Raw genomic sequence first — 25,343 nt, 5'->3', positions numbered from 1 at the left:
CCGTCATTAACTATCGTAATTGACGAGGACGCGCGGGAGAGATGTTTTACGGCCGTATGTATTTCTGTCGCGTGACGTCGAGCGTTTTCCAAAACCTCTTTGCATACGGGAATGAGATTTTCCTTGCTCGTGATGTGCTTTTTGACAAGGCACGGAATTTCGGTAGTTTAACGAATCAGCATTTTAATGACGGTCAGAGTGCCAGTTTATTAATAACTAATTGTTGGCGTGTGTAGATTCTTTTGTAAATTAATGAATTGTAAATGAAGAATTATTTTTAGTTAATAAAGTATTCGTTCGTTATTTGCATAATTTTTCATTTGCTTTTGTCATTCTGGCGAATTATTTCTTATAATTTTTTGCACTGAAATTGTCAATATATAAAGTTTAATGCAAAGTTTATTATATAAGTATATTAAGCTTGCTCGTCATAGGCTTAGGATGAGAAAGGATAAAGTTGTACCCACGAATTAGACTTTACTAATCCTAATCCAAATCGATAAAACCTTTTTATATCTTTGATTAGGTAACCAGTTGGAACGCTTCATACAGACGGTCGATTCATGCGCAAAAGTAGTTCTATTCTTTCGTCGAACATTCCTACTCTATAGCTGAATGCTTATCGAGACGCTCGAAATAAATGTCCCATAATTCTCATCCTACGCAAAGCAATTCGCGGAGCCGCTCAGCTTTATACAATTAAAATAACTTGTATTAGTGTAAGTGATTCGCGACTCATAGTAACCTCAATCATCAAATTGGAATTCGACGAAATCGCACGCAGCTGCTCCCCCAAGCAACATTACAACGTCGTTTTAACCCAGATAGCGTTAGAAAAGTGAGGAGGCGGGTAGTGGGTGGAGGGGGTTGAGGGAGTTCGACAACACGACGGTGTGAGCTTGCAAGGTTTCGTGCGGAAGCCTTCTCGAAGCGAAACGACGAGTTGGGAGATAACTTGTAGTGTGCGGCTGCTGCTCCGCTACATCGCACCCGCGACAATTCCGCGGTCAATCGTTTGCGTGGCACTGCTCCTCTTCTTCGTGCTGTTTTGGCTGCTTAGCGGCCTCATCGTTAGCTGGTGAGGCATGAGGCTCATTCGCTTACTACATCTTGCTGGTAATTAGTCATTTTGAATATCACTGTTTCATTTAAAATTTGAATGGTGATGCAGTTTTTTTAGTGGGAGTCGGTAATTACAATTACCAATTGTTTTATAAAGCAAGCTTGTAAGTTTCAATAATTTTTCTATGACTCACTGGAACTTTTTACAATATGCATGCATTTCATAAATTCTGGAATCGATACTTGGCCGTTCAATACTAAAATAACTTTGCGATAACAAAAATAAATATTAACCTAATATGTGAATTTATCTTGAAACCTTAAAACTTATGACTTTAGCAGACTTTTTATAGTAAAGAGTTGAAGAATATACTTTTTATACACTTTTTCCAGAACTACTTTTTTCGATTTAAAAATAATCAATGTATATTATAAATAATATAAAAAATGGTATGCGATGCTTCGTAACTCAATATTGTTTTGAATTTATCGGATTCCATTTTAAGAACATCCGACGGATCAATAAATCGTGAAAACATGCGAAAGGAAACTGAAATCTGTATAGCTCAACAGAGCCTACATTTTCATTCCAGGCAGGGATTATGGAATACATATATAGTATTGTAAATATTGCACTGTGCAGTGACTATACCGTTAAACCTGACCGGTAATATGCGATGTTGAACTAGATCGCGTACAAACTGCTTCTTCGACCTGAATGATGATTTTCTGAGGCTTCACATCGTCTCGGCGATACTTGAACAATAAATCAATAATAAACATTTAAAATGTCTTTTATTAACAGGTCTCGCTGTGTTGGTGTCATCATTGAGTCCAGCATCATCGGAGGATGCCGTAACCTCTACGTTGAACTGCACGACAACCGATGGTTTCGTCAGTTTTCATCCAACAAATGCCAGCCGTGTCGATGAAGCAGCCAATAACAAGCCGAAAGAGGAGCAGCAGAGATTTAATAGATTTTCAAGTGATCGTCGTTATGATAGTTATTCTGGGGGTAGTAAAATAAATCGACGATATGAGCTTCCCAAAGTAGCGAGTCAAAATGATAATGTAGATAACAATCAGAATAAAGATTCTCAAGGTCATGCGTCAAGTCGACATCTAGATCATGATCGAAGGTTTCTTACAGGAGCCAGTGGTGATTATTTCAGGCGAGAGCAAACTAAAAATAATCAGCGTCATTCAGCGAATAGCTACCCAAATGACGATTATAGCTCAAAGGGAGATGATAGACTTGATTACGTGAATGGTAATAATGACAGAGTAAAGTTTGATCCATCAAGCCATTACTTAAATGAAAACCGAAGATATGATCTTAGTACTGAACATAATGACCAAGGGAAAGATATACGTGATCATCCATTAAACCCTTATGATGATCATGTTTCGATTTCAAAAACGGATTTCGAAAACGTTCGTGAAAACTATAACCTAGAAAAATATGAACGGACTCGTCCACGGAATCGTTTTGATGAAGATCATACTCTGAAAGCGAATTTTGATCACGATAACATAAATATTGATCGAAAGAATGAATGGGATTATTTAAAAACTCATTTCAATGATGATAAAAAGATTGATTATCAACGATCGAATATTAATCGAGAAAAAAATGAACAAAATCATCTATTGAATCGTTTCAATACTGATCGCGGTTTAGGAATGGACAATGACAATCAAAACAAAAATATACAAAGCCGGCCTCAAAGTCGTCATTTGGATAATAATAAAACAAAAAATGATCACGACCAAATTACTGGTCTTGACCTTGAAACAAGTAATTCAGATGAAAATTTGAATGTCTATCCTTTAAATACAAACTCAAATAGAAACCCTGATGATAAAATAATGGAAGTCATTGATAAAAGTTTGGAAGTTCAACCTTTGGAACAACATGGAACTGAAAATTACGCCAACAATTTTAATGAAAACAAAAATGTTGGTCATGATGAAACTAGAGGAAGTATTGATAAACGTGTCGAGGATTTACATCCAGTAAAAAGCTTAGTAGACCATAAATTAAATGATCCAATAGACTATCATCACATGCATGACACACGTTCTGAACAAAATCCAATTGATCAAAATTCTAAAAGACATTTTAAAGATCTTCATGATGATGAACATTCACATCCAAACTACTATAAAGATCCTTATTATTCATCGTTTGATAGAGACTATAAAGACCAAAATTCTGATAGACGTACGAACAATGATAAATATACTAACTATCGGGACAGGATTTTACCTGATGAACATAATGATGACTTAAATTTCGACCAGCATCCTCTAAAAGAACATTCAGATGATATATATTCGGAAAAACATACAAGTGACGCAAGTGCAAGTAAATTACCTCCAAGAGATCATCATGAGAAATTACATTCTAATCAACCAGCAAGTAATCGAGATTTTGGACCACACAGTGATCCTTTACCTGAACGACGACTTGGAAGTAATCTCCATCCCGATGAACGTCTGAGCGACAGGAATTATGACAGGAAAATTAGTAGCCATATACCAAATCGGTACAGAGATGATGATCTACATGTCGTGCCCAAAGTCAAGGATCTAAACTATGATAAATATCCAGATGAAAAGGTATATTACCTAGACTATAATTTAAAATAGATCTAACAACTGTTTTCGAGCCTTTTATTATTCAATACTAGTGAGTTTAAAAAATATTAGAGTATTTATTTTGTATCGAGCCTGCTTAAAGAAAACTAGCTAGAAAGTTTAGCGGTTATGTGTGTAAAATGACAATTGATAGAGAAATACGAAGATTTTTATTTTATGAAAAAAAAAGTAAAAAAAATGATACTTCACGTAGTATTTAAGAATATTGAACTTACATCAAACAAATTTCTTTTGGTAGATAACGGATGATTACACAACCATAGAACCTCGAAAAGAATCAAATATATCACATTTGATGACTTTCACGGTTTTAAGAGACTGGGAAGAAAACAGACCTAAACTAATCTTTCCGAATAAAACAGGTATTGAAAGATACAGAATGGCCACACTTCATCTTGACAAAGGAATATTTGTCTTTGATTTTCTACGTTATTTTCTATCTTTCATTCAACCAAAAGATGTTCCAATAGGTAGTTGATAGAATTTCAATTAACACTTTATTAATTTATAATTTTCTTTGATTAACACTTCTTTTTAATTATTATATGGGAATCCAAACATCTTCATTTATATGAATCAAAGATATTCTGAAAGACTCTATAGAGGGTAAAATAAGGGTATCAACGTTAATTGGACAGGTGATTATAAAAATTCCTTTTTACTTTTCCATTATTCTGTAATTTTCTTTATAACTCAGTCTTTGACTGAATATAAAACTAACTTCAGTCGGATTTTTAAAACATTATAAAAATGTAATGGTTGCAATAATTTTTTACAGATGATATATCTGGAAATCCTTTTCATCGCTGTTATAGTTATGATGATCATTTTAATGCTCATTGTGCCCAGCACTGAATTCTGGTTATGCTGTCGGTCAAGCCGTTACAATTATAGGCGTAAACGCCGTAGATCAATGACATTCTTCCTCTGTTTATACACTTTAACGATTCTGTAAGCGATTGCTTTTCCTTATTCCATCGTTCACATCTATAAAGTTTTCGCTTTACCTATCTCATAATTTTGAGCATCATGTGAAAAATATGAAGATTGCATAACCGATTGCAGAGTGTGCGCGGTAACAATGCTAGTCTGTAACGAGGAGGTGAGCATAGGTATAAAGACGATTCCCAAGACAGTGGAAGCAGTGATACAGGATCTCAGAGACTATCACGCAGGCACTGCTGGCCAACTGAGAAAGTGTCTTACGCGTAGCCTTGATGTCGCCAGCGAAGCCATACTTGCTGATCTCGATAGTGAGTTTTTCTACTTTTTTCAGTTCTCGGTTCTATTCTAATCCATCGGGTTTCGTGATTTTTGAATTGATATTTGATTGGCATGCATTTTATTTTCATCGGTGACATAAATAAATTTTTATATCTTTGACATTTCAAAGTAGTTTCATTAGAAAGTAAATAGTCAGTCACCAAAAAGCTTTGGTTATGTTAATTTTTAATAGACATAAAACAATGTTTGAGTAGAAAAAACGTAATAGTACATGTGAAAAATCATAGAAATTTCGTCCATTTCAACAACTATATTTGGCAAAAATGCTCGTTTACGCAACTCATTTGAGATTCTTTTGAAATGCAAGCGTTCGTGAGCAAAAAGTATTCCAACTGTCGGAACTTCCATGGCCGCGTAAAAGGACTTTTCCGGTTACTTTTACTACTCGTGCTGTAGTAGCTAAGCCGCGCAAAAGTTGCGCCAGAGAAAAGTGCAACCGAGCGTCGAACTATACAAAGTTGCGGCTACAAACTGTCCAATTTATGCGACGCGTAAATAATTCGAAACACGACTACAAAAGTGAGGCGTTGGAATGAGATCTTTGTTTGATTCTTCCATCGCAATGGCAAGAAAGAATTCGCGTGTTTTGTTGAATCTTTTAATCGGTCAGAAAATTTTTTGATACAACTGACATAACGTACATAACCTTGCGACGAAAGCAGAAAGATTTTAATTTAAAAACAAGAGTTGCAAACGCAGTTTTTAAAATATAGTAAATTACGTACTTAGGGCAGGAGAGTATTGGTAAGTCCATTGCATGTAAGCATTGAAAACTGAGTCGAAATGTTTCACATACTATTTTTTTATCTACGGCCCGAAAATAGCGTTTCCCGGCTGCGGCTCGGTTGGTAACGTGTTAGTTTCGGTCTCACTGGACAAATAAATAGTAGATTATAACCCATAGCCACGAAGGTATTTGGCAATTCCATAGCGTGTGTAAATTAGCACCCGAGGCAAAACCGAGCTATGAGCTCACTAATATCGTGGCCATGGGTCGTATACTATTTTTTGCTTAGCGAAGCTGAAATTAACATGTTACTGACCGCCTATTGAAAATAAGGAAAAAATTTAATTTATTTAATTTATAAATCTGTTGAATTATGGTTTCGCTAGCACGGAAAAGACAGTGATTACAAAGGTTTTTAGTTCCATTAAAATAAAGTTAGTAAAGTTGTTCTTCATACTTGTTCAAAAGTATGTAAAATCATCAAGATTTAAAATCTTCTGCTCAACATTCAAAACTCTTGACGAATAAATAAATAATTTACGAAGGTCAGAAAATTCGAATTAAAATAGATTATTAATTTAATTTATTATCTATTCATACAGTAGATCTTAAAATGTATCTTCTGCTTGTCATCATTCTAATCCAAACTGCAATGACGGTAAAAAAAAAAAGAAAACTAACAAAACACCGCACTCGATCACTCTCGGCACTTTAATTGCAAGCCAACTAAGCCAAAATCACGTAGCACAAAAGAGAAAGAGAAGCCATTCTCTCTCCCTTTCTTTGTTTCGTTTTTTTCTTTTCCCTTTACAACTGGTGCGCCGTGGAGAGCAAGAAAAGAAGTTGAAACTCGTAAGAAAAGGCGGCGGAAGCCAATTGCACGTGTAGCGCTTGCTTGCTCGCACTTTTCACTTGTTTGTTAACTTGGTCACGATGGAAAATGCAAGGACCCTCTCTATCTCTCTTTCCCTCGGTCTCAGCTGTTTATGGAATGTTAAATTCGTACGACCGTGAACAGGTGTTCTGTTGCCGAAAACATTTTGACTTTTTTTGTTATTGTTTGATAGTTTGTTTTATAAATTATTATTCAAATGCCTCATCAAACTTGTTTAGCTAAAAAAAAATATTCAAGATACAAGTCGATTAAATGTATAGCGTCGAGACTTTTGTATCATGTTACCCTCGTACATTTCGAACATCTTAATATTTATCCAATATGTCACGTTAGCAATCCAAAATGATTGTGCAATAAAATAAATCCTGATGCGTCTCCACACCCCCATGAAATTCAACTTTTATACGTGATGTCCGAGCTAACACACTAAGCAGTCCGAGTTGATTTGGAAAGCTTGCGAGAGAGAGGAGAGAGAGACAGAAGTGGCCCGTAGGCTACTACCTTACGGGCAAATCGGATTACACGACGCTAGACTCCTACCCTTCGTGTGCTCGCGCGAGATATTTCGAGTCTTACATTCCCCGACCTTTAGGTTATTGATCTTTCGCGCGCGCGCGCTGAGTACTCTCGAAATTGAGACAGCTTCCGCTTTCAGGTGGAGGGAGGGATATTATGTTTCTATCTGCAGTTCGCTCGGAGAATTAATCTACGGAGGCAAATTCAAATAGCTCGCGATTACTTTTGGTAGAGGGTGGGTGACATTGTTTGTTTTGCTTCATTCCTGAAAAATCAAAGGTGATGTCCGTCAAGCAAACTGATGTTTCCGAAAATTCTAAAAATCTTCTGGCTATGAAAAATAAGAAATAATTCAAAGAACTTTGTTTTACTTCGAAAGATTGAAAATTATAAAAAGAATGTTTCATTCTTAAAATAAAAATTTGTATTTCTCATTTATCATTACGTTTTTTGTTCAATAAAACTGTCCACAATTTGCAGTTTGTTTTTCTTCGAAAATTATCACACATTTTTTAATTGGTTTTAATTGTTTCTGAAAATTTCTATTTCTATAGATTTTTTTACACAATTATTTATCGGTATTATTAATTGAAAATTCACGTTTGCATTTAACGCTTTTATTAGCATTCCTTGTCAATTTCGAATGATGAATACTCTATACGTAGAGTGTATTGAACCATAGATTTGGTAAATAAAATAAGAAAATTTGACATGTATGTGACAGGAACTGTCAATGGACGAGACGAAAAATTGACTGTCGAACAAATGTTTATATTGATATACAATTTGATGATCAATCAATCATTCTAAGTAAACAGCGTGAAGCCGATAAAAAATTTTCCTGTGTGTACACATAGACTTCGCATTTTCGCATGATATCATATCGAAAAAATGTATTAAATAGCCGGAAATGATCTACTTTGATAAATTATTTTTTTTTTATTGAACAAAAAATTAATTTAACAAACCAATTTCTTAGTATTAATAACTTCAACTAGAAGCGTAAAAATAAAATAAAAAATAATAGAAGCACTTGACCCAGCCGATCAAAGTTTAAGAGAGTTTGAATTAACCTTCGGTTCTAAAACGAAACCTTCGATGAACAACAAGCTATGTAATCTGGGCGTTGCGCATGCATCATCAACTTGAACTAGCGTCTTTCGTTAGTGGTTCAAGGCTACGGAGATTAGAGAGCATTTTCTCTTTCTCTCCCCCCCCCCCCTCTCTGGCTTGGTATCTCGCTGATTTATGCAATCGCCCTTGCATTTCCAACCGATAGTTTATTAGGTTAATTGGCCACGATACGCGAGACCCCATATCATGAAAACTTTACTTTTAGTTTGGCCTCGAATCTCATTAGCAATAATTTAATTGCGGTCTTTTTAATTACTTCATTTTGTATGCAAACAAACTCATTGACTTTTTATATTTTAACGGGAATCGAGTTTTGGTCGTATCGACAAAAACAAAATAATAAAAATACTTAAAAGTACATATTCAATAATGCGAACAAACATTCCAAAATTCGGCTATTACCTTGAAAATCTTGTAGCCACGCAGCAGCAGTAATCCACGTAAGTGAAAAGAAAATCATTCATAAATCATCGCAAAACCACGCGTTGGATAGTTAGCGAACGCTTTGGAAACACAACATGCATCGAATCCATTAGGATGCGAACCGCGAGAAATTCCGGCGAGTGAGGAACGCGTAATCGAAATTGTTCAGGCAATTCGATCGATCGATCGCTGAGAGAGCGAAGAGAGGAGAGGGAATCCGACACCTCAATTGCCTACCTCGCTTAATGCCACTCGTTGTTCCTCGGTTTACGCCTCTTGCTCTCTCTCTCTCTCTCTGTCTCTCTCTGTCTCTCTGTCTCTCTCTCTCTCTCTCTCTCTCTCTCTCTCTCTCTCTCTGTCTCTCTGTCTGGCTCTCTCTTTCGTCATTCATTGGGGATAAAGAGTAGAATATCATGATAAGAGTCGATCGATTTATTTTTAACTTGTCGGTCTTTCAACAATTTATCAATGTAAAGATGTATATTACTTACATTAATAATGAGATTGGAAAAGTACTTTGAAACATAATCGGCGTACATCAACTTCATTTCACATAACTGATTAATGGGAACTTGAACCAAAATGAAACTGATCCAAACTACAAAAAAAAATAGTAATCGCAAATCAAACTTATCTATAACAAGTCTTTCTCGATAATCCATCACTTTTGGTAAAACTATCGAATCTCCAAGTTTTAATGACCAAAAATTCGATCAGCTCTCTTGACCTCGCTTAATTTCGATAATTGGAAATCCGAGCTTGCAGGCTGAAAAAGTGGACTACCCTCCATCAACTCGCACGTCGAAACTAATCCATATATATATATATATATATATATACCCACATGTGAGCGTCTAATGAACGTCCGGTTAAATACGAGCATACCATGCTTGTAGGCTTGCGTCTAATGTAGGTCACGATTGGCAAGACTACGGTGACGCTATTGCGTGGCACGATGGAAAGTTTTTATTCTTTTTCTTTTTTCTATTTTACTGTGATAGACAATGAAGCTGACTCAGCTACTGGATAACTTTAACTAAATAATTTATATACGCGTAAGAAAAATTGAGAATTTTTGGACTATCAAATATCAATGTTGATAATGACTTGAATTTTCGCTCGTAAATATGATCTATGCAAATACCGTGTAGCGAAAGATGGTACAACAGAGTAAAAGTTGCTAGTCACGTTTCTAACGCAAAAGTAATAAGCGTGACATAGCAAATTTCTTCCTATTGCCCTTCGTTTTGTTAAGCTTTTCAAAAGAGAAATTAAATCTTCAATGTACCATGGTTTAAAAATTATCGTCTGAATATTGTTTATTTACAGACGTTGAGGAATTGCTGGGTAAGCCAGTGCAAGTGCAACTGTCACAGGAGACTGGAGTGGACATCGCGCTCGAGGCGCTAATGGACGTTGCTAACAGTAAGCCTTTTCCGCATTATAAAGTCGCCTATTAAGCGCCTTTTTATTCACGTGCCCGCCTTTTAAAATCTAATTTACTGTTATTTTCCACGGCGAGTTATTATTGCCACTCAATTTGTGCAGAGATTTCTTTTATTTTTGAATGGAATGTGATGCAAGAGAAAAATACTCGAAGGAAAGCTTTGAGAGATCAAGATATAAATACGTTTCTAATTAATTTACGTGGATTGCATTCAACGAAATTTCAATCATTGATACTGATATTCGATGAAAAATTTAGCAGCTAATTGTATTATAATTGATCTTGCATCTTTCGCATCAACGATTTTCACAAATGCGTGTCTTTATCACCCCTTCTGAATTATTTTATAAGCGAATATACGCTTCTGCCATCAACTTTAAATCCGAATTGAATATTCCGACCAGAAGTTGTCTAAATGTTAAATATTCATGCAAACCCTACTATTCAATCATTCAAAGCAGAAAGCTCAAGAGAGAGAGAGAGAGAGAGAGAATCCTGTATATAAAATAAAACGATTTACTTGCGCGTATCGAAAAATCAAATAGCCAGATGACAGTACTTGTGACATATTCCTGCGAGTATGAAAAGTTCGGCGGCGTTTGCGTTTTCGAGCTGTCGAGCCACTGAGAAACTTCCAACTAGTCGAATATTCCCTCGCGCGTGATTTATTTCCTCGACGCCACTGCTGCTACTGCACCACTGCTTTTATACATTTGACGGAATTTTTCCAAGTTCCGTAATATTCTCCATTCTCTTTCTTAAAGTCGTGCGACGTAATTTTCTTCGAGCCGTTGGCTTCAGCTGAAACTGGAACTAATTTGTTACGATTTCTGAAGAATTCATTTAGACACAGTTGCGTTAGATTTCTTTAGCATCACCTCTTACTGTATATCGCAATGCACAAAGGCTACAAAATTAGTTTGATTAAAAAGAAAGCCGTTATTTACCGCGTAAGAAGATATATCTTTAGTTTAACTGGCGCCTTTGAACGTTCGTTTGACAATCCGTCATTAGAGGTCAAAACAACTATTTTGCATCAGTGGATGTCGAAGCAAGTTTCTGTAAATTACGTTTATGGCAGTTCAATTAATTAGGTTACATCAATAATTATAATTAGTTACATCAATGTATAATTTAGTTAAATACAGTAAAATATTTTCTGTGAGATCACTCGTTGTATGCTTTTTGTAAATTATTATTAAATTAGTCTATTCTTAGATGATTTGCGAGTTTACGCTTACGCATTTCGAGTGAGGTTCTTAAATTATCATTCCAATTGAATAACCTTTTTTTCAATTGCAATTCAAGACAAAAATTTATCATTTGAGCAATGTTTATAACTCATGATAAGTCCATTTTTTCATTTGCAGTAAAGAGATCTTTGCCTTGGAAAAAATTTCATCCTTTAATTAAAACGAAATTTTTACTCTATAAAAAAATTTTAAAAATATCAGCTTAAATTTCTATCACAATAAAAATCCTCTAGTCAACTTGACTATGCATGGGTGCTATACGGCCAGTGGTCTGCTCGATCGTCAGCTCACTTAGTTCCGGAGCCCCGCTGAGTTACTAACTGAATATTAAGTGAATTAGCGCTGAACGCCGTGATAGAGCCAGAGCTTTCCGCTTCGGTGTGCACTAGACTCAAAATTTCTTTCTTTTCCTTTTCATCTGTGCGCCCCAGGGCTTTGCCGCTGTTTATTTCTTTTCGCTAACTTTACTTACCCATTTCACATTGATTTGAATTTCACATCAATGTGTTGCGTTTTGCATGGATTGTTGTTTTATTGTTTTGGAGCGAATGAAATTTGAGCTTTTCCGTTTGTTCGATAATTATGAGTGAGAGCTGAGAATTCGGTGCTTATTAAATTTCTTTCTGAAAAGTTTCGAGACGTACTGGAATTGTTAATTTAGCGATACAACAGTTTTCAAATATTTCAAGCTCCTACGGTCAACGAATTCCCTCCTTGTAGCATTTTGACATTATGAATAATAATATCAATTCAAGACGTTTTGAATGTTGATGATTAAATAAGCCCAGTATGTTTTACTATGAAACGACTTCCGTGACTAGTCATTAAACTTTATCAAACTGCGTGTAACATTTGTAATTAAAAAAAAAACGCCGTCCAAGATATAACTAACGATTGATTAATGCTCGCAAACGCGAGCGAAACTCGATTGAGCACCCCGCGGCAATTTCGTTGACCCTCGACGCAATATCAAGGCTGCCCACCTCTTTTACGTTGTATAGCCGATGTTAAGTTTAACATTTTTCACGTCTTTTCATTTATATACACAGGCGATTATTAAGTACAGAAAAGTTTCTTGGCAAGTTCAAATTTACTTTAACAAACGTTGCTTCGGGCTTGTCCAATGGAATTTTCTTTGCTTTCTTTTGCTTGACGGGTAAACTTTCCACGGCTTTGTCCATAATTTTGCTGTTCATTTTGAATAAATTAACGTCGTGGATTATTTTAGGTTCGCAAGAATTAGCATACAAGACGGACGGTTTGCTGAAGCGAGCGGATCGTGCACGTGAATTTGCAGCTGAGTTGGGCCGTGAGACCGATGATATACGTCGTGATCTCGAACGAGCACAACGTGACTGTGGCCATGAAGATCGTTCACTATGTGCTGTACTCGATCCTACGGGACTTCATCTGGCACTCAGACTCGATAGGGTAAGTATATAGTCTTTAAAAAATCATATGATTAGGCTTTTATTCATTGCGTTTTTGAGAAATTTCATATTTTGAATATCACTTGACGTGACTTTGAACGGAAAGACCACGCGTGTTTCATATTAAAACGCCTGGTAGTGTTTTCCAATCTGAATTGATAACAGATAGTAGAACAAATCAAAAAAGTTACAAACTCAAATACGCAATATGTGAGCGCGATAAATGCTGAGTTGATTTTTCGATGTCATGTGCCTTGTTTACACATAGACTTCAAGATAGTCTCGTTTTCACTTTCATTTATTTGATTGATCAATGTAAACAAAACATGCTTAACTATTAAAAAGCAGAAAATTGTCGTATAGAAAAAAAGAAAATAATATATCTCTTTAAAATGCTAATGTCTATTGACACAAGTATGGCAAACGTTCTAAAAAAAATTGACAATTGATTCGTTATATCTAATACAGAAAGCACCTTTTCAGATCTAGTTCACGCGCCAATCATCTGCTAATAGAATCGTTTTTTTTCATATTTTTTCATAAATTTTCAGATAATAAAAATAACTCAATAATATTCGAAGTAATGAGAATCACGTAAAATAGAAAATAATCATGCCAAGAAAACTTCTTAAGATAATCATGCTACGCAGTAAGAAGTAAATTTATTCAAGTGTATCTGGAAAGCGTATTATCCGAGTAATCGTATAACGTATGATGAAATACTATACAATCTACCATTGACTTATAGCAGGTTAATGTTTTCGCAGAAATAGATAATCTTTTCTCTGACGATGATCTGGCTATTTCTAACTTTGGTTTCATTAGTTGACATTCTATGCTCAGATTTATTATATAACATTCAAACTATTTCTTTTCGTCAAAAATATCAACTGGAAAACTTATAGTTTTTCCTAGACAAAACTCAAATGTGCAAAATCAATATTCATTATATATTCCCTCGTCTTATCGCGTCGGAGCGTGAAATATATCATTCGCGCGTTATTTCTTGGGACAGAATCAAATAATTTTTCATACTACAAGACAAATACAAGTGAAGCATAATGTAGCCTATTTTTATCTTGTGCAAATAACCGAAATACGTGTAACGAGTGATTCTTGGGGTATATAATACGGATCATACTATGTGATTGTCAGTTGACAAACGAAATTTCTTCAAGATGTTAGGTAAAATTTTCATCTTTGCTCTCTTCGGTAGCTCCTGCCTGTTGGTAAGCATTTCACAATTAGAACTTATGCGTATTTATTGCATTTATTATTTTATATGTAGTAATTTTCATTCGTTATTCAAATTTTGTTAGGCTAGTTCAAAAGCTGAGGAAAATGATGAAAATTCGAGAGATCTCAACGTCGAAGTAAACAGCGTAAGATTACTCTTTCGATATAGAAAAAAAAACAATCATAAATTTAGTTGAATATAATAATGAAATCTAATATATTTTCAGCCAAAACTTGATGCTCAACTTGATTGGTTTAATAAAGTTGGCCAAACTGTAAAGAATGCCAGTGAAGATTTGGAAAAGCCATTCAAAACGGCTCACAATGATATTTGCAATTTTACAGACCAAGGCCAGAAATTATGCGGACAAAGCAAAGATAAATTTGAGGAATTCAATGTAAAGCTTGCCGATACGATCACCGAATATCAAGTAACAGCTCTCAAAAAATCCATCAAGGACTTGACCAAAGTTCATGAGTATTTGAACAATCAACTCGACGCTGTACAAAAACGGTCGAGTCGATCGATTGGCTCTAATGTGCAGAATAATATAAACGGTCAGACTGGAGATGTTATTCCCGATAGCTCACACAGTGCATCTCAAGACAATAAATTATTGATTGCCGTAAGAGACATCGATAGTAGTGGAACCAATAATGGTAACCATCAAGTCCAAAGTGTCAGTCCAAAAGGAATTAATAAGTTAGAAGATATAGTTGATAACCTTACTCCTAAAGTGCAGGGTGCCATTAAAAACGGAATTAACACTGCTAATCAGATAGGAAACGTTCTTCCCGATGGATCTCTCGTCATATCTGGAGGCAGTAACTTATTGAACGACGCAAGATACGCCGCTAATAGTGGAATCAATAATGTTGGTTATCAAGTCCAAGCTGGGATTCAAAAAGGAATTAATGATTTAGGATACGTAGTTAATACTATTCGCCCTACAGTTCAGGCTGGCATTAATAATGGATTTAACACTGCCAGTCAGATTGGAAATGTTCTTCCCGATGGATCAATCATCTTATCTGGAAACAGCAACTTACGGAATGTGGCGGAAGACACGGCTAATAGTGGAATCAATAATGTTGGTCATCAAGTCCAAACTGGGATTCAAAAAGGAATTAATGAGTTAGGAAACGTAGTTGGTAATGTTGGCCATACGGTTCAGGATGGCATTAAGAACGGAATTAACACTGCCGGTCAGATTGGAAATGTTCTTCCTGATGGATCAATCATCTTATCTGGAAACAGCAACTTACCGAATGTGGCAGAAGACACAGCTAATAGGGGAATCAATAATGTTGGCCATCAAGTCCAACCTTGGATTCAAAAAGGAATTAATGATTTAGGATACGTAGTTGGTACTATTCGCCCTACAGTTCAGGCTGGCATTAATAATGGATTTAACACTGCCAGTCAGATTGGAAATGTTCTTCCCGATGGATCAATCATCTTATCTGGAAATAACAATTCACCGAATAATATGCAACACACCGATAGTCATGAAAACGATAATGTTGGTCATAATGTCCATGATAACATTCATAAACGAATTCATGAAGTCGGTAACGCAGTTCATAATGTTGGCCATCAAATCCACGATGGCATTCATGAAAGAATTCATAAAGTTGGTGACGCAGTTCATAATGTTGCCCATGAAGTCCATGATGGCATTCATGACAGAGTTCATGATTTAAAAAATGTAATCGGTAATGTTGGCCATAATATCCATGAGCAAATTCATGACAGGCTTCATGCATTGAAAAACGTAGTTGATAATGTTGGCCATAATGTCCATGATGGCATTCATCAAACACTTAATGGTTTTAGAAATATAGTTGGTAATGTTGGCCATGGAGTCCGTAATGGCATTCATAATACTCTTCACGGTGCGTCATCCCAAGTGAATGGTAACAGTGAATTGGTATATTCAAACACAAATCAAGAGCCTCTTACACAGAACGGATTCAATCCATTAAATATTGTCAGCCGTAGAAGTCAAAATAATGAAAATGTTGAACAAGGTCATACCTTTGAAAATGCAGGCAAGCAGGTTGGCGGAACAGTTGGAGGTGTATTTGACAGTTTTGGAAACTTGTTTAGATATTAAGCAAGTATTGATAATATTTACTACTTGTAAATTCTATGTGTATTAAATCGAATAAGTTTTCCTTTTTTCAACCAATAAAACAAATATTGATGTATTGACACATATTAGCAGGTATTATGTATTACTTTATGATGATTTCCTTTACTTTATTTTCTTTTGATTTTTAATGAATCAATAATTTTTCTATTAAAAATCGGATATAAAAGCTACGAAGTCAAGCGTCTAATTTTAGTGTGTATGTTTGTAATGCCACTCGTCAAATATATTAAATATCCATAAGAATTAATAATCCCTTTTACTCATACTTTATTTCATCAATGGAAAAATCGCCTCATAAAGTTATATACGACAAAAATTAATTAAATGAGAAGCATAAAATTTAGAATAAAATTATTAGATTTTTTTACAAATTATATGTGGTACACGGAACATTATCCAAAATCAAAATTACTAATTTAACGAACAGAATTTGAATAATAATTAAATAATGAATTCGCAAAATTATTTCTTTTGCTATTATAAAATCAACAATCGGATAACAATCGTTTTCACTAATTTTACAAGTATGCACAATTGGTTGACTATCTCGCAACGTAATTTTAAATGTTTAAATAAATTATCAATTTTTCATTTATTGATAACTCTTTTAAAAAATCAGTTATCCAAGTGTCAAATTCTTGCTTCTCTTTCTTAAGGTGCTAGTTTTGGTATATCATTTTCAAATTCGCATTATATTTGTTTATTGCATAATTGTTCGTGATATTTACTCGCAAATTGAATTACGCTAAGTATTATCTAATAAATGATCATAATAACATGTAACAATAAGTAATAGATTTCTTGTTGAAAGAGTTACCCCTTTCAACAAGAAATCTTATTATTAATATTATTCTATAATTGTCTACACACAACAAAATATAGATCTTCAAATATCATTTTTTTTTAAATCGAATCTTTTTAAATAGAAAAATAATTCTTATAATGGATGTTTCAAATATCCGTAATATCAATTGATATCTGTATCAATATAATATTTTACGAGAATGTATATAGAACGAAATAAATTATTACTCATAACCCTTTTTTGCTAAAATATCTTGAAGAAGATGTCAACAATTTTTATTTATAACAATCGGTAATTGTACTTTTATATATATATATATATATATATATATATATATATATATATATATACGAACTACGATAACTTATAATATTAAACAAATCTATAAGATATATTTTCTTACGTGTGTCCCATTTTTCGCGTAGTTTATGATATATAAATTATACAGTATTATACCTTGTAAAATTCAAGACATCAAAAAGGTAACGAATTTGCGCTGTAAAGAAGATCATATACCTACTCGAGTCTAGTGGTCATCTATTTTGAACAATCCCATTTTCACATGCGAGCTTTTCAATCAAATATAGCTACTGTCTATCGGATTGATGCGAGCACTATTTTTATGTCAAGGTTTTTTAGAATTCATTTCTTTGATTGCTAATATTAGAAAATTCGATTAGTTGGAGGTTAAAGTATTCTATAAAAATAGACACTACTGGTTTTAAAACTAGCATGAATTATTAAATAAAAAAACTCACTAAACAAGCTGAAAAAAATCTAAAAGAACTGAAAAAATAAATGTGAAAAGGCACCTGGTAACTCAATCAATTCAAACAACGAACGAAGTGCCCATCGAGAGTAACTACAGGACTTTGGCCGTCGTCGCATCGAAAGTAGATTTTTCCATTCTTCCTCTCTTGGCTACTGCTGCTGCTGGTGCACTGCCACTACGCACTTACTACTACTCTGTGAGCGGTAATATCCCATTAAGCGTCGTTGCAAGTCAAGCTCTTCTAGCGTATAAAAATCGCTGGCGAAATCCGGCAAAATGGTCAGGATGGACTAAGAATTTTAAGGGTCTGTGAGACGTGTAAGAGAACTTGAAGTATGCTTTTAGATGCCGAAAAATTTCTACAAAAATTTATTTTTCGAGAAAATTAGTTTTTTATATAATTCTGTGTAACAATATTCTTGTTTGAGTTTCATTCTTAATCCCTCGTTTTCTAATATTAAGAATTAAACAAACTAACACTTCTTCTTTTAAGATAACTCTCATTCAAAGAAGTAATGTTTCTTATAAGTAGTATCTGTTTTATTTTTTTGAGAAACAAAATGTGTTAGTTCAATAGAATTAAGGATATCTAGATATTTTCTACTTCTTCTCTACAAAGAAATACAATTTTTATTATTTTAAGAAAATGTAATTCTTATTTTAAGAATTGTTTAGCATTTTTGTAATCTTTAAAAAGTTTAACTAAAAGAAACCGATACATCGAAATTAGTTTCAATTGAAATTTATTAATTATTTTGCTCTTTTACATTAACTTGCATCATTTACTAAAATTAAAATAATCTTCTCCAAAAATCTTTACTGGACAAACAACGTTCATATACAACATTTGCATTACGATTACAGGTGGCTCGGGACGACCGTCTATTGAGGCTACGAACGGCTAGCCGAGATAACTTGACTGAACTAGGAAGACAAGCGCGAGGAGAGTACCTTTACGTGCCTCACCATATCGGTAGGAACAGCCTCGAGGCGCGCAATCGTAAGTTTGAAATATAATCGTCAAAAAATCGTTCTTTGAAATATAATCGTCAAAAAAATTTTTCCAAGATGAGTTTTAGTAACTTGTAGGATAAGAATACATTTATATTAATTTTAAAAAAGAAAATTATGAACAAAACAAAATTATTTCAAACTAACAAAATACATAAAAAGAAGCAAAGCTAAAGTACATAGTCTGGAATTCTAACATAAGGCATTGACTTCACGATAACAAAAATCTAAAAAGAAATAGTATGCCAATCGATCAGAATATCAAAAACAGGAAGAAAATCACCAACTCGCGTATGAAAACACGAATGACGAATTCATCTCCTTTCGAGTCGCGCATGTAAATCGATTTACCGGATATAACTCTCTAGCTACTCTCTTCAGGTATATATTATTTTTTGCATCTTTTTCTCTCGACATAAACATCGTACGAGAGAAAAGAGGCGGCTGTGGAAGATGAGATTGTGCCATGTGAGTGAGTTCATCGTAAAGCGCAGACACTGACGATGAATGAGTTACTCAGTGACACTTTTTTTTTGCTTTATGGAGACCGATTGTCGCGCGGTATATAGTAGCATGGAGAAGTTCGCCGAGTATATTAGACTTCTTTTTATGTTTCAAAAAGTTTTCAGTTGTTCGAATTGATGCATCACGAGAGAGAGAGAGAGAGAGAGAGAGAGAGAGAGAGAGAGAGAGAGAGAGACAATAATGAGTTATTCATACGAGAGATATACTCGTATTACCAACGTTCTCCTTTTGTTGGCTTTTTCAGGAGATAATTTCTAAAACGATTTGATTTTATGTGGAGCTATTGAAATATTTCAGATCATTTTGTCAAAAAATGTATTCTCTTTCTATTTTTTCAAATTTCAGAAATCAGCAAAAAAAACTTGTTCTCCTAACATTACTGATCGTTTTCATGGAAAAAATATCATGAAATATACAAGATATTCACACTTTCCAGCGATTTTTCAACGGACAAGAATAGGACGCTATTGCAATTCAAGTGAAGACCTTAAAGCGTCGAGAACACGCGAACGGACAAAAGCAAAATGACGCTAACAAGAGAAAAGAAGCGCCGAAACGCGAGAAGAACGCGACAAAGCGAAAATTTTCGGGGAATATAGTTTTTGCGACAGTGTAAAAATATCCTCGTAACCTCTTTTCAACTTACACGCTTGCAGAATTAAAATTAAATGGAATAGAAAACTCGAGAAGTACGTTTGAATGAACTTGTTTTTTCAAAAAAATATTATTATTACGATAATCGAATGAGCAAACAGATCGATGATGTATAATTTGTGAGAAATATGAGTTGATGATATTGTTGACATTCTGTCGCGGCTGGTATTTCTCTTTAGAGTTTTTCCTATATGGGGATTTCCTTAGCTTTTTGTTGACTTCGTATAGTAAGTACATTTGCGACAAATATAGACTTTGGATATATCATCAATTTCATTTGGCTTTGAGTGACATTATTTGAATTGTAATTAATTCCTTCCTTGTGAGAAATTTCTTTCAAATAATAATATAAAATTCAAATATGTATAAAACAAAAATAATTTTGATTGAGATTGTTAACTGCAACATAACTCTTAGAAAAGAATGCAATTAATTTTATTCATATTCGACGTTCTTTGCAAAAAAGGCATTAAATGAATTTTCACAATACCATTTCACCATTGACGATACGACTGAAAAGAATGTTTTTTTCTTGCTTTCCTTTTATTATCACGAGTGTAAAATCTATATCACTTTCGCTTACACACACACACACACACACACACACACACACATACATGCATTTATATATATCTCGCGATATGCACGTCGTAGAAAAAGAGAGCTAATGCGAAATCCATATCGGCCGCGTTTTAGAGAAATACGAAACTCCGGCAGAAGATGCTTCACCGGGATCGTATCTTTTGCCTGTCATATATCGGCTGGATTCTTTTATTCTTGACTTTTATCGATATGGAGTGCTCGTATTGATTCGATCATATATTTGTGGCATATCGAGATTTTGTACACTCACATCAATTAGATTACTGAGCAATCATATAATTTCTTACCTGATTGAGTGGGCATTTCGATCACAGAAAGTCAATTAGCATTTGTATATCGTGTAATTTGAGATATAAAAAGTCGCGAATACAAAATGTTTAAAAATATATGTCACATCGAATTTTTAGCCATATGCATCCAAGTAAAAATTCATGCACGAGTATATAAGAAACTTGAGAGACACGTGAATTTTATTTTTTTGCGCGTAACTTACCATATTCACGAAAGTATACTTTTGTTACCGCAACGAAATTGTGAATAATATCGTAAACAAGAGAAGAAGAGAAACAGCACGTGAAAACTTTCGGCGGCGAGAAAGTTTGGAGTGTTATAGTGAGAAAGTTTGTAGATGAGGATCGAGCGAGAGATTTTTCTTTCTTCTTTGTTTTTTATGCATCGTTGCAATGAAAAGTGGTTTCTAATTGATTACTTTGCTGGTACAGTGTTGATCGACTGTCGTTGTGAATTGGATTGTTTTTCACTTTGTAGTCGAAGATTGATTAGCAATTTATTACTTGGTCTTTTAGTGTCTGAATAACGAAGGAGAAATGTTTATTTAAATGATAATGAAGAAGTCTGTAAATTATTTGATTATCCATACAATATCTCAAGTTATTTCATTTAGAATAACAATTGTATTTAGCTATTTGAAAAACAAAATCATGAAATAATCCATTTTCCATCTGAAGATGTGATTTAACGCTACTAAGTAGCAATGATTCTAAACATGAGAAATCAAAAAGTATAATTATTATTAAGAAGTGGTTCTATTACTTCAGTGTATTTTGAATAATTTTGTCATTTCCTTTGTCAAATGAAAAAAATAGTTCCCTTATTTAATGAAATCAAGAAATTGATTTTCTAATAATTAATGCTTTTTATTTAATTTAAAAAAATATTTATATTCAAAATAAGAAATATTCTAAAATAAAACAATTTTCCTAGTTATTGACTTGAAACAAAAATATTGAAATTTTAAAATCCAAATATGAGAGAGTTTTGCTTTTAGGTAAACCAAAAACTATTAATTACTAAAATTTTTGGTAAATGGTTTTTACGAACAGAAAATAAATCTCTTGTGAATAACGAACATTTTGATAAATAAAAAATTTCATTTTATCTTTTTATATACTCAAATCTCAGTTAAAGATAATTGGAAATCGCTCAATAAATTTTTAAATAACAATTACTTACAGTAATAAGACGAGAAGTGAACACTGCTCGTGCAAAGGTATCGGACGAAGCAAGGAGCATCGAAGCAGGTAGTTCGGACATGACTAATCAGCTAGACTCGATACGCGAGCTTAGCGACAAAGCCCTGCCATATATTAAGAAATTCGAGCAGAAACGATGGTTATTTGGATTTTGTGAGTGTATATTTTTGATTATACATGAATTATAATTGCTTTTATTGTTTTTACATAGTTTCTGAGTACATTATCAACTATATGCATAAGTATTATGCATTATATTTAATAACTAATAAAAACACATCGGCTCAAACTTTTTAGCCAGGCATTTTAACGAATTTACTAAAATGTTTATCGCCAAGCTTTCGAATAGTCCAGAAATAATAGAATTAAATTATATCTTTGAATAGTGTTGCGAAAAAATCAACGCTCGCATTCTTAGCAGGGCAAAATTGTCCTATCCTAAATCTAATAATTTATTCGATTCTCCGACATTCACGCCGATTGTTTGCGGGTACAACGACCTACAGCCACGGCAATGTGCGTACTGTTCATCTGGCTATTGCTTTTCGGCGCAGTCTGCTGTCGTTGCGGCTGTTCCGAAGGCCGAGTTCGTCCCACTCTTTTGTGGTGAGTGATCAATGTACGCAAACAATATTGACTGGCACGTTGAACGTTGATTTGTTCTACTTGAAAGAAAATCCTTTTTTTTCAGGTTCATCTTTTTCAGTACATTCGTGTCGATTGGCTTATGGTTAGTGGTTATGATGGTACTCACAATTGCTTCACATACGGAAATGTTACTTTGTCGGCCACTCGATGATCCTGAATTTAGGACGGTTGAGGCGATTCTTCAGACGCGGCCTTTTCTGGGCAAAAGGTTGAGCGTGCCACTCAAAGATCTTTTTGAGTAAGTCAAAATAGTTAGATATTTTAACTTATTTTTAGATACGTAATTTATTCCTTTTTTGGTGTATAAGTCATAGAGTTATAACTTTGTCGTCCAAGCGCCTTGATATTTCGCAATCACACTACCTAGTTCCACATTATTATGAAAAAAACTCAAGCAAAAGCAATCAACTAATATACATAAACAATTCAAATTCCTGTGAAATGACAAAGTTTACCTAATCTAACATTTAACTTTTCTCATTCAATAAACTCAGTCAAGCGTATTATGCAAAACGTTCCTTTAGAAAGTGCGAGGAGAATGACGCAGCTTATCCAGCCTATCAGTTACACAACAGTGGGCATTTGGAACAATTAACATCGCACTGGACGTGGAACGGCTTGACACGTGCTTTTTCAAGGCTCAGAGTCGACCTCACTGGGTTACGAATATTATCACCGAATCTACGCGAACGACTGCAAAATTTACTCTACGCCAGCGGACCTAATCTCACCGAGCACCGAATTATGGTAAGCTCTGCGTAAATATACCAAACTACAGAAGACTACGAGTGGGAGGTTGTTCAAGAGATCATCAATCTATAAGCTTTCGTGAAATTCTATTACTTTTTTGTTGACAAAAACAGATTCAAGGATCAATACTCAACAAAGACTTGAACGCACTGTCGGATCAAGTGGAAAATGTAGCTCGCCAACTGACGGATCGCCGTACGGCACGTACTTTTCAAACGATAGCCGCGCAAATGCGCGACTTACTGTCGAGACGGGTTAAGCCGCTGATGAAGATGCAAGACGAGCTGGTTTATCATTTGGCGACGCTCGAACTTCATTTGCAACCGCTTCAAGAGAAAGTAAACCAGACAATGTTGCAACTACGCAACGTACAGTACTTTATCGATAATCAGGGCGACAAAATTGCTCAGCTTGTGAGTAAACACTTTAATTTCTCGCTTTTCGTTGTATTAAGCTGTTGGTTGTTTGGAATTTTATAACATAAACATGATGCTTTATGTCACTTACATTAAAATCTATGGTAATTACAGAAAACAAAAGCATTCGTGGATAGACTGAGTAGCTATCTAGACGAGTGGCGAGCGCACGTGCTAACCGAGATGAGCACCAAGGTATCCAAGTGTCGACCTCTCTGGGATATTCTTCAAGGCATCAAGCTGCTTATTTGTAGTCACATTTTGGGTCCACTGGTACATTGCATTATTACGCTTTGTAGACTAATACTTTTTACTAAAATTTTATTTTCTGCAAATTGTTAAAAAAACATTAAATTTTAAGTATTTACACTGTTTAAGCTACTCTTATTAAGTGAAAAAGTCAGATTTCTAACTATTTACTAAATATTTTTTTCAGAATGGGTTCTGGTTTGCAACATTCATATGTGCAATGACGTTAGTATTATGTACTCCCTCGGCTCATAGCGTCGCATCGGGATACCATCGAGTAGCTTCCAGCAAAGGATCAGTGCTTTTACCGTCGCGACAGTATGCTTATTATTTTTTTAAATCTTTTATTGAAAATTCATAAATTGTTACTCCAATAATTTTTCTTTTCGCTACAGGGGCAGTCCAGATACTGTTGTCATGGAACGCGAAACTTGGCAAACTCCGTGAGTAAATTAGAAAATTGTATTTTATTGAATGTTGATTGAAAATAGTAAAATTTAAGTCCTATTTCTTCCTTATTTTATAATATGTTTAATTTCAGACCACCGCCATCGATCGACAGTTGGTGAACCGAAAATTTGTTAAAAAATACTCATCAATCTACTAAATCAAGAATAAATCAATGTTTGCTAGTTTTCAACGCTGCAATAATTTTTCTTCAATCATTATTATACATCGAAAAAGAAAAGTTGCTTTTAAAGATAATCATTATTATTAAATATTAAATAGTTACATTAGTTTGTTTTTGTATAACTACTTTTTATCATTATAAAACATTTAAGCGAACACTGTCATTTTTGTTATTTATGAATGATTTGTAAGTAAAATAAAACACGATTGTCTATTTTTTAAAAATTACAAGTTATACCCTCATTCCAGTCTTCGTTAAAAGATTATTTTCTCATAAAGTATCAAAAGTTTAGTTGAAGTGGAATTGCAAAAAATAAAACGTTATAATTGGTCTGAATTGTTAGCAACGATAATAGTGATTTCCACTACAACATAATATAAGCCACTTCCTTGAATTCAGCTCAAGCTAAGTAATTAGTCTAATTGGCAAAAGGTTATTTCAAAAGTTGATATATTTGAATATTTTCCTATATTTATATATTAACTATTAATATATTTATATAACAATATTTTCCAATCGTAAGTTTTTACTGTGCAAACATTAACGACAGCGATTTGACAAA

General features: G+C 34.2%; 2 protein-coding genes across 4 annotated transcripts; both read left to right on the top strand.

The window, feature by feature from the left end:
• The first annotated feature begins 978 nt into the window (after positions 1–978).
• Positions 979–24,977, top strand: LOC131667796 (prominin-1). Of its 3 annotated transcripts, none has more exons than XM_058941504.1 (18): positions 979–1,116; positions 1,868–3,684; positions 3,962–4,193; positions 4,306–4,361; positions 4,502–4,674; positions 4,789–4,976; positions 10,032–10,127; positions 12,631–12,833; positions 18,666–18,801; positions 22,070–22,135; positions 22,594–22,693; positions 22,779–22,973; positions 23,260–23,482; positions 23,599–23,898; positions 24,016–24,174; positions 24,338–24,468; positions 24,546–24,593; positions 24,692–24,977. In XM_058941504.1, exons 1-18 carry the CDS (start codon positions 1,086–1,088, stop codon positions 24,717–24,719), a joined length of 4,182 nt encoding a protein of 1,393 aa, XP_058797487.1. In that variant the 5' UTR covers positions 979–1,085; the 3' UTR covers positions 24,720–24,977. The 3 variants fall into 3 exon arrangements, with proteins under 3 accessions (XP_058797487.1, XP_058797485.1, XP_058797486.1); XM_058941502.1 differs by having other exon boundaries at positions 22,070–22,240; XM_058941503.1 differs by lacking the exon at positions 10,032–10,127 and having other exon boundaries at positions 22,070–22,240.
• Positions 13,941–16,370, top strand: LOC131667797 (GATA zinc finger domain-containing protein 14-like). The gene is made up of 3 exons (XM_058941505.1): positions 13,941–14,061; positions 14,152–14,214; positions 14,296–16,370. The coding sequence occupies exons 1-3, from the start codon at positions 14,011–14,013 to the stop codon at positions 16,183–16,185; spliced, it is 2,004 nt and encodes a 667-aa protein (XP_058797488.1). The 5' UTR covers positions 13,941–14,010; the 3' UTR covers positions 16,186–16,370.
• Positions 24,978–25,343: the final 366 nt, after the last annotated feature.

Source organism: Phymastichus coffea, unplaced genomic scaffold (genome assembly GCF_024137745.1).
Source record: "Phymastichus coffea isolate CEN01 unplaced genomic scaffold, Cenicafe_Pcof_1.1 PCOF00071, whole genome shotgun sequence".
Lineage (NCBI taxonomy): Eukaryota > Metazoa > Arthropoda > Insecta > Hymenoptera > Eulophidae > Phymastichus > Phymastichus coffea.
Note: the sequence above shows the minus strand (reverse complement) of the source record. Positions and strands in the feature narration are given on the sequence as shown.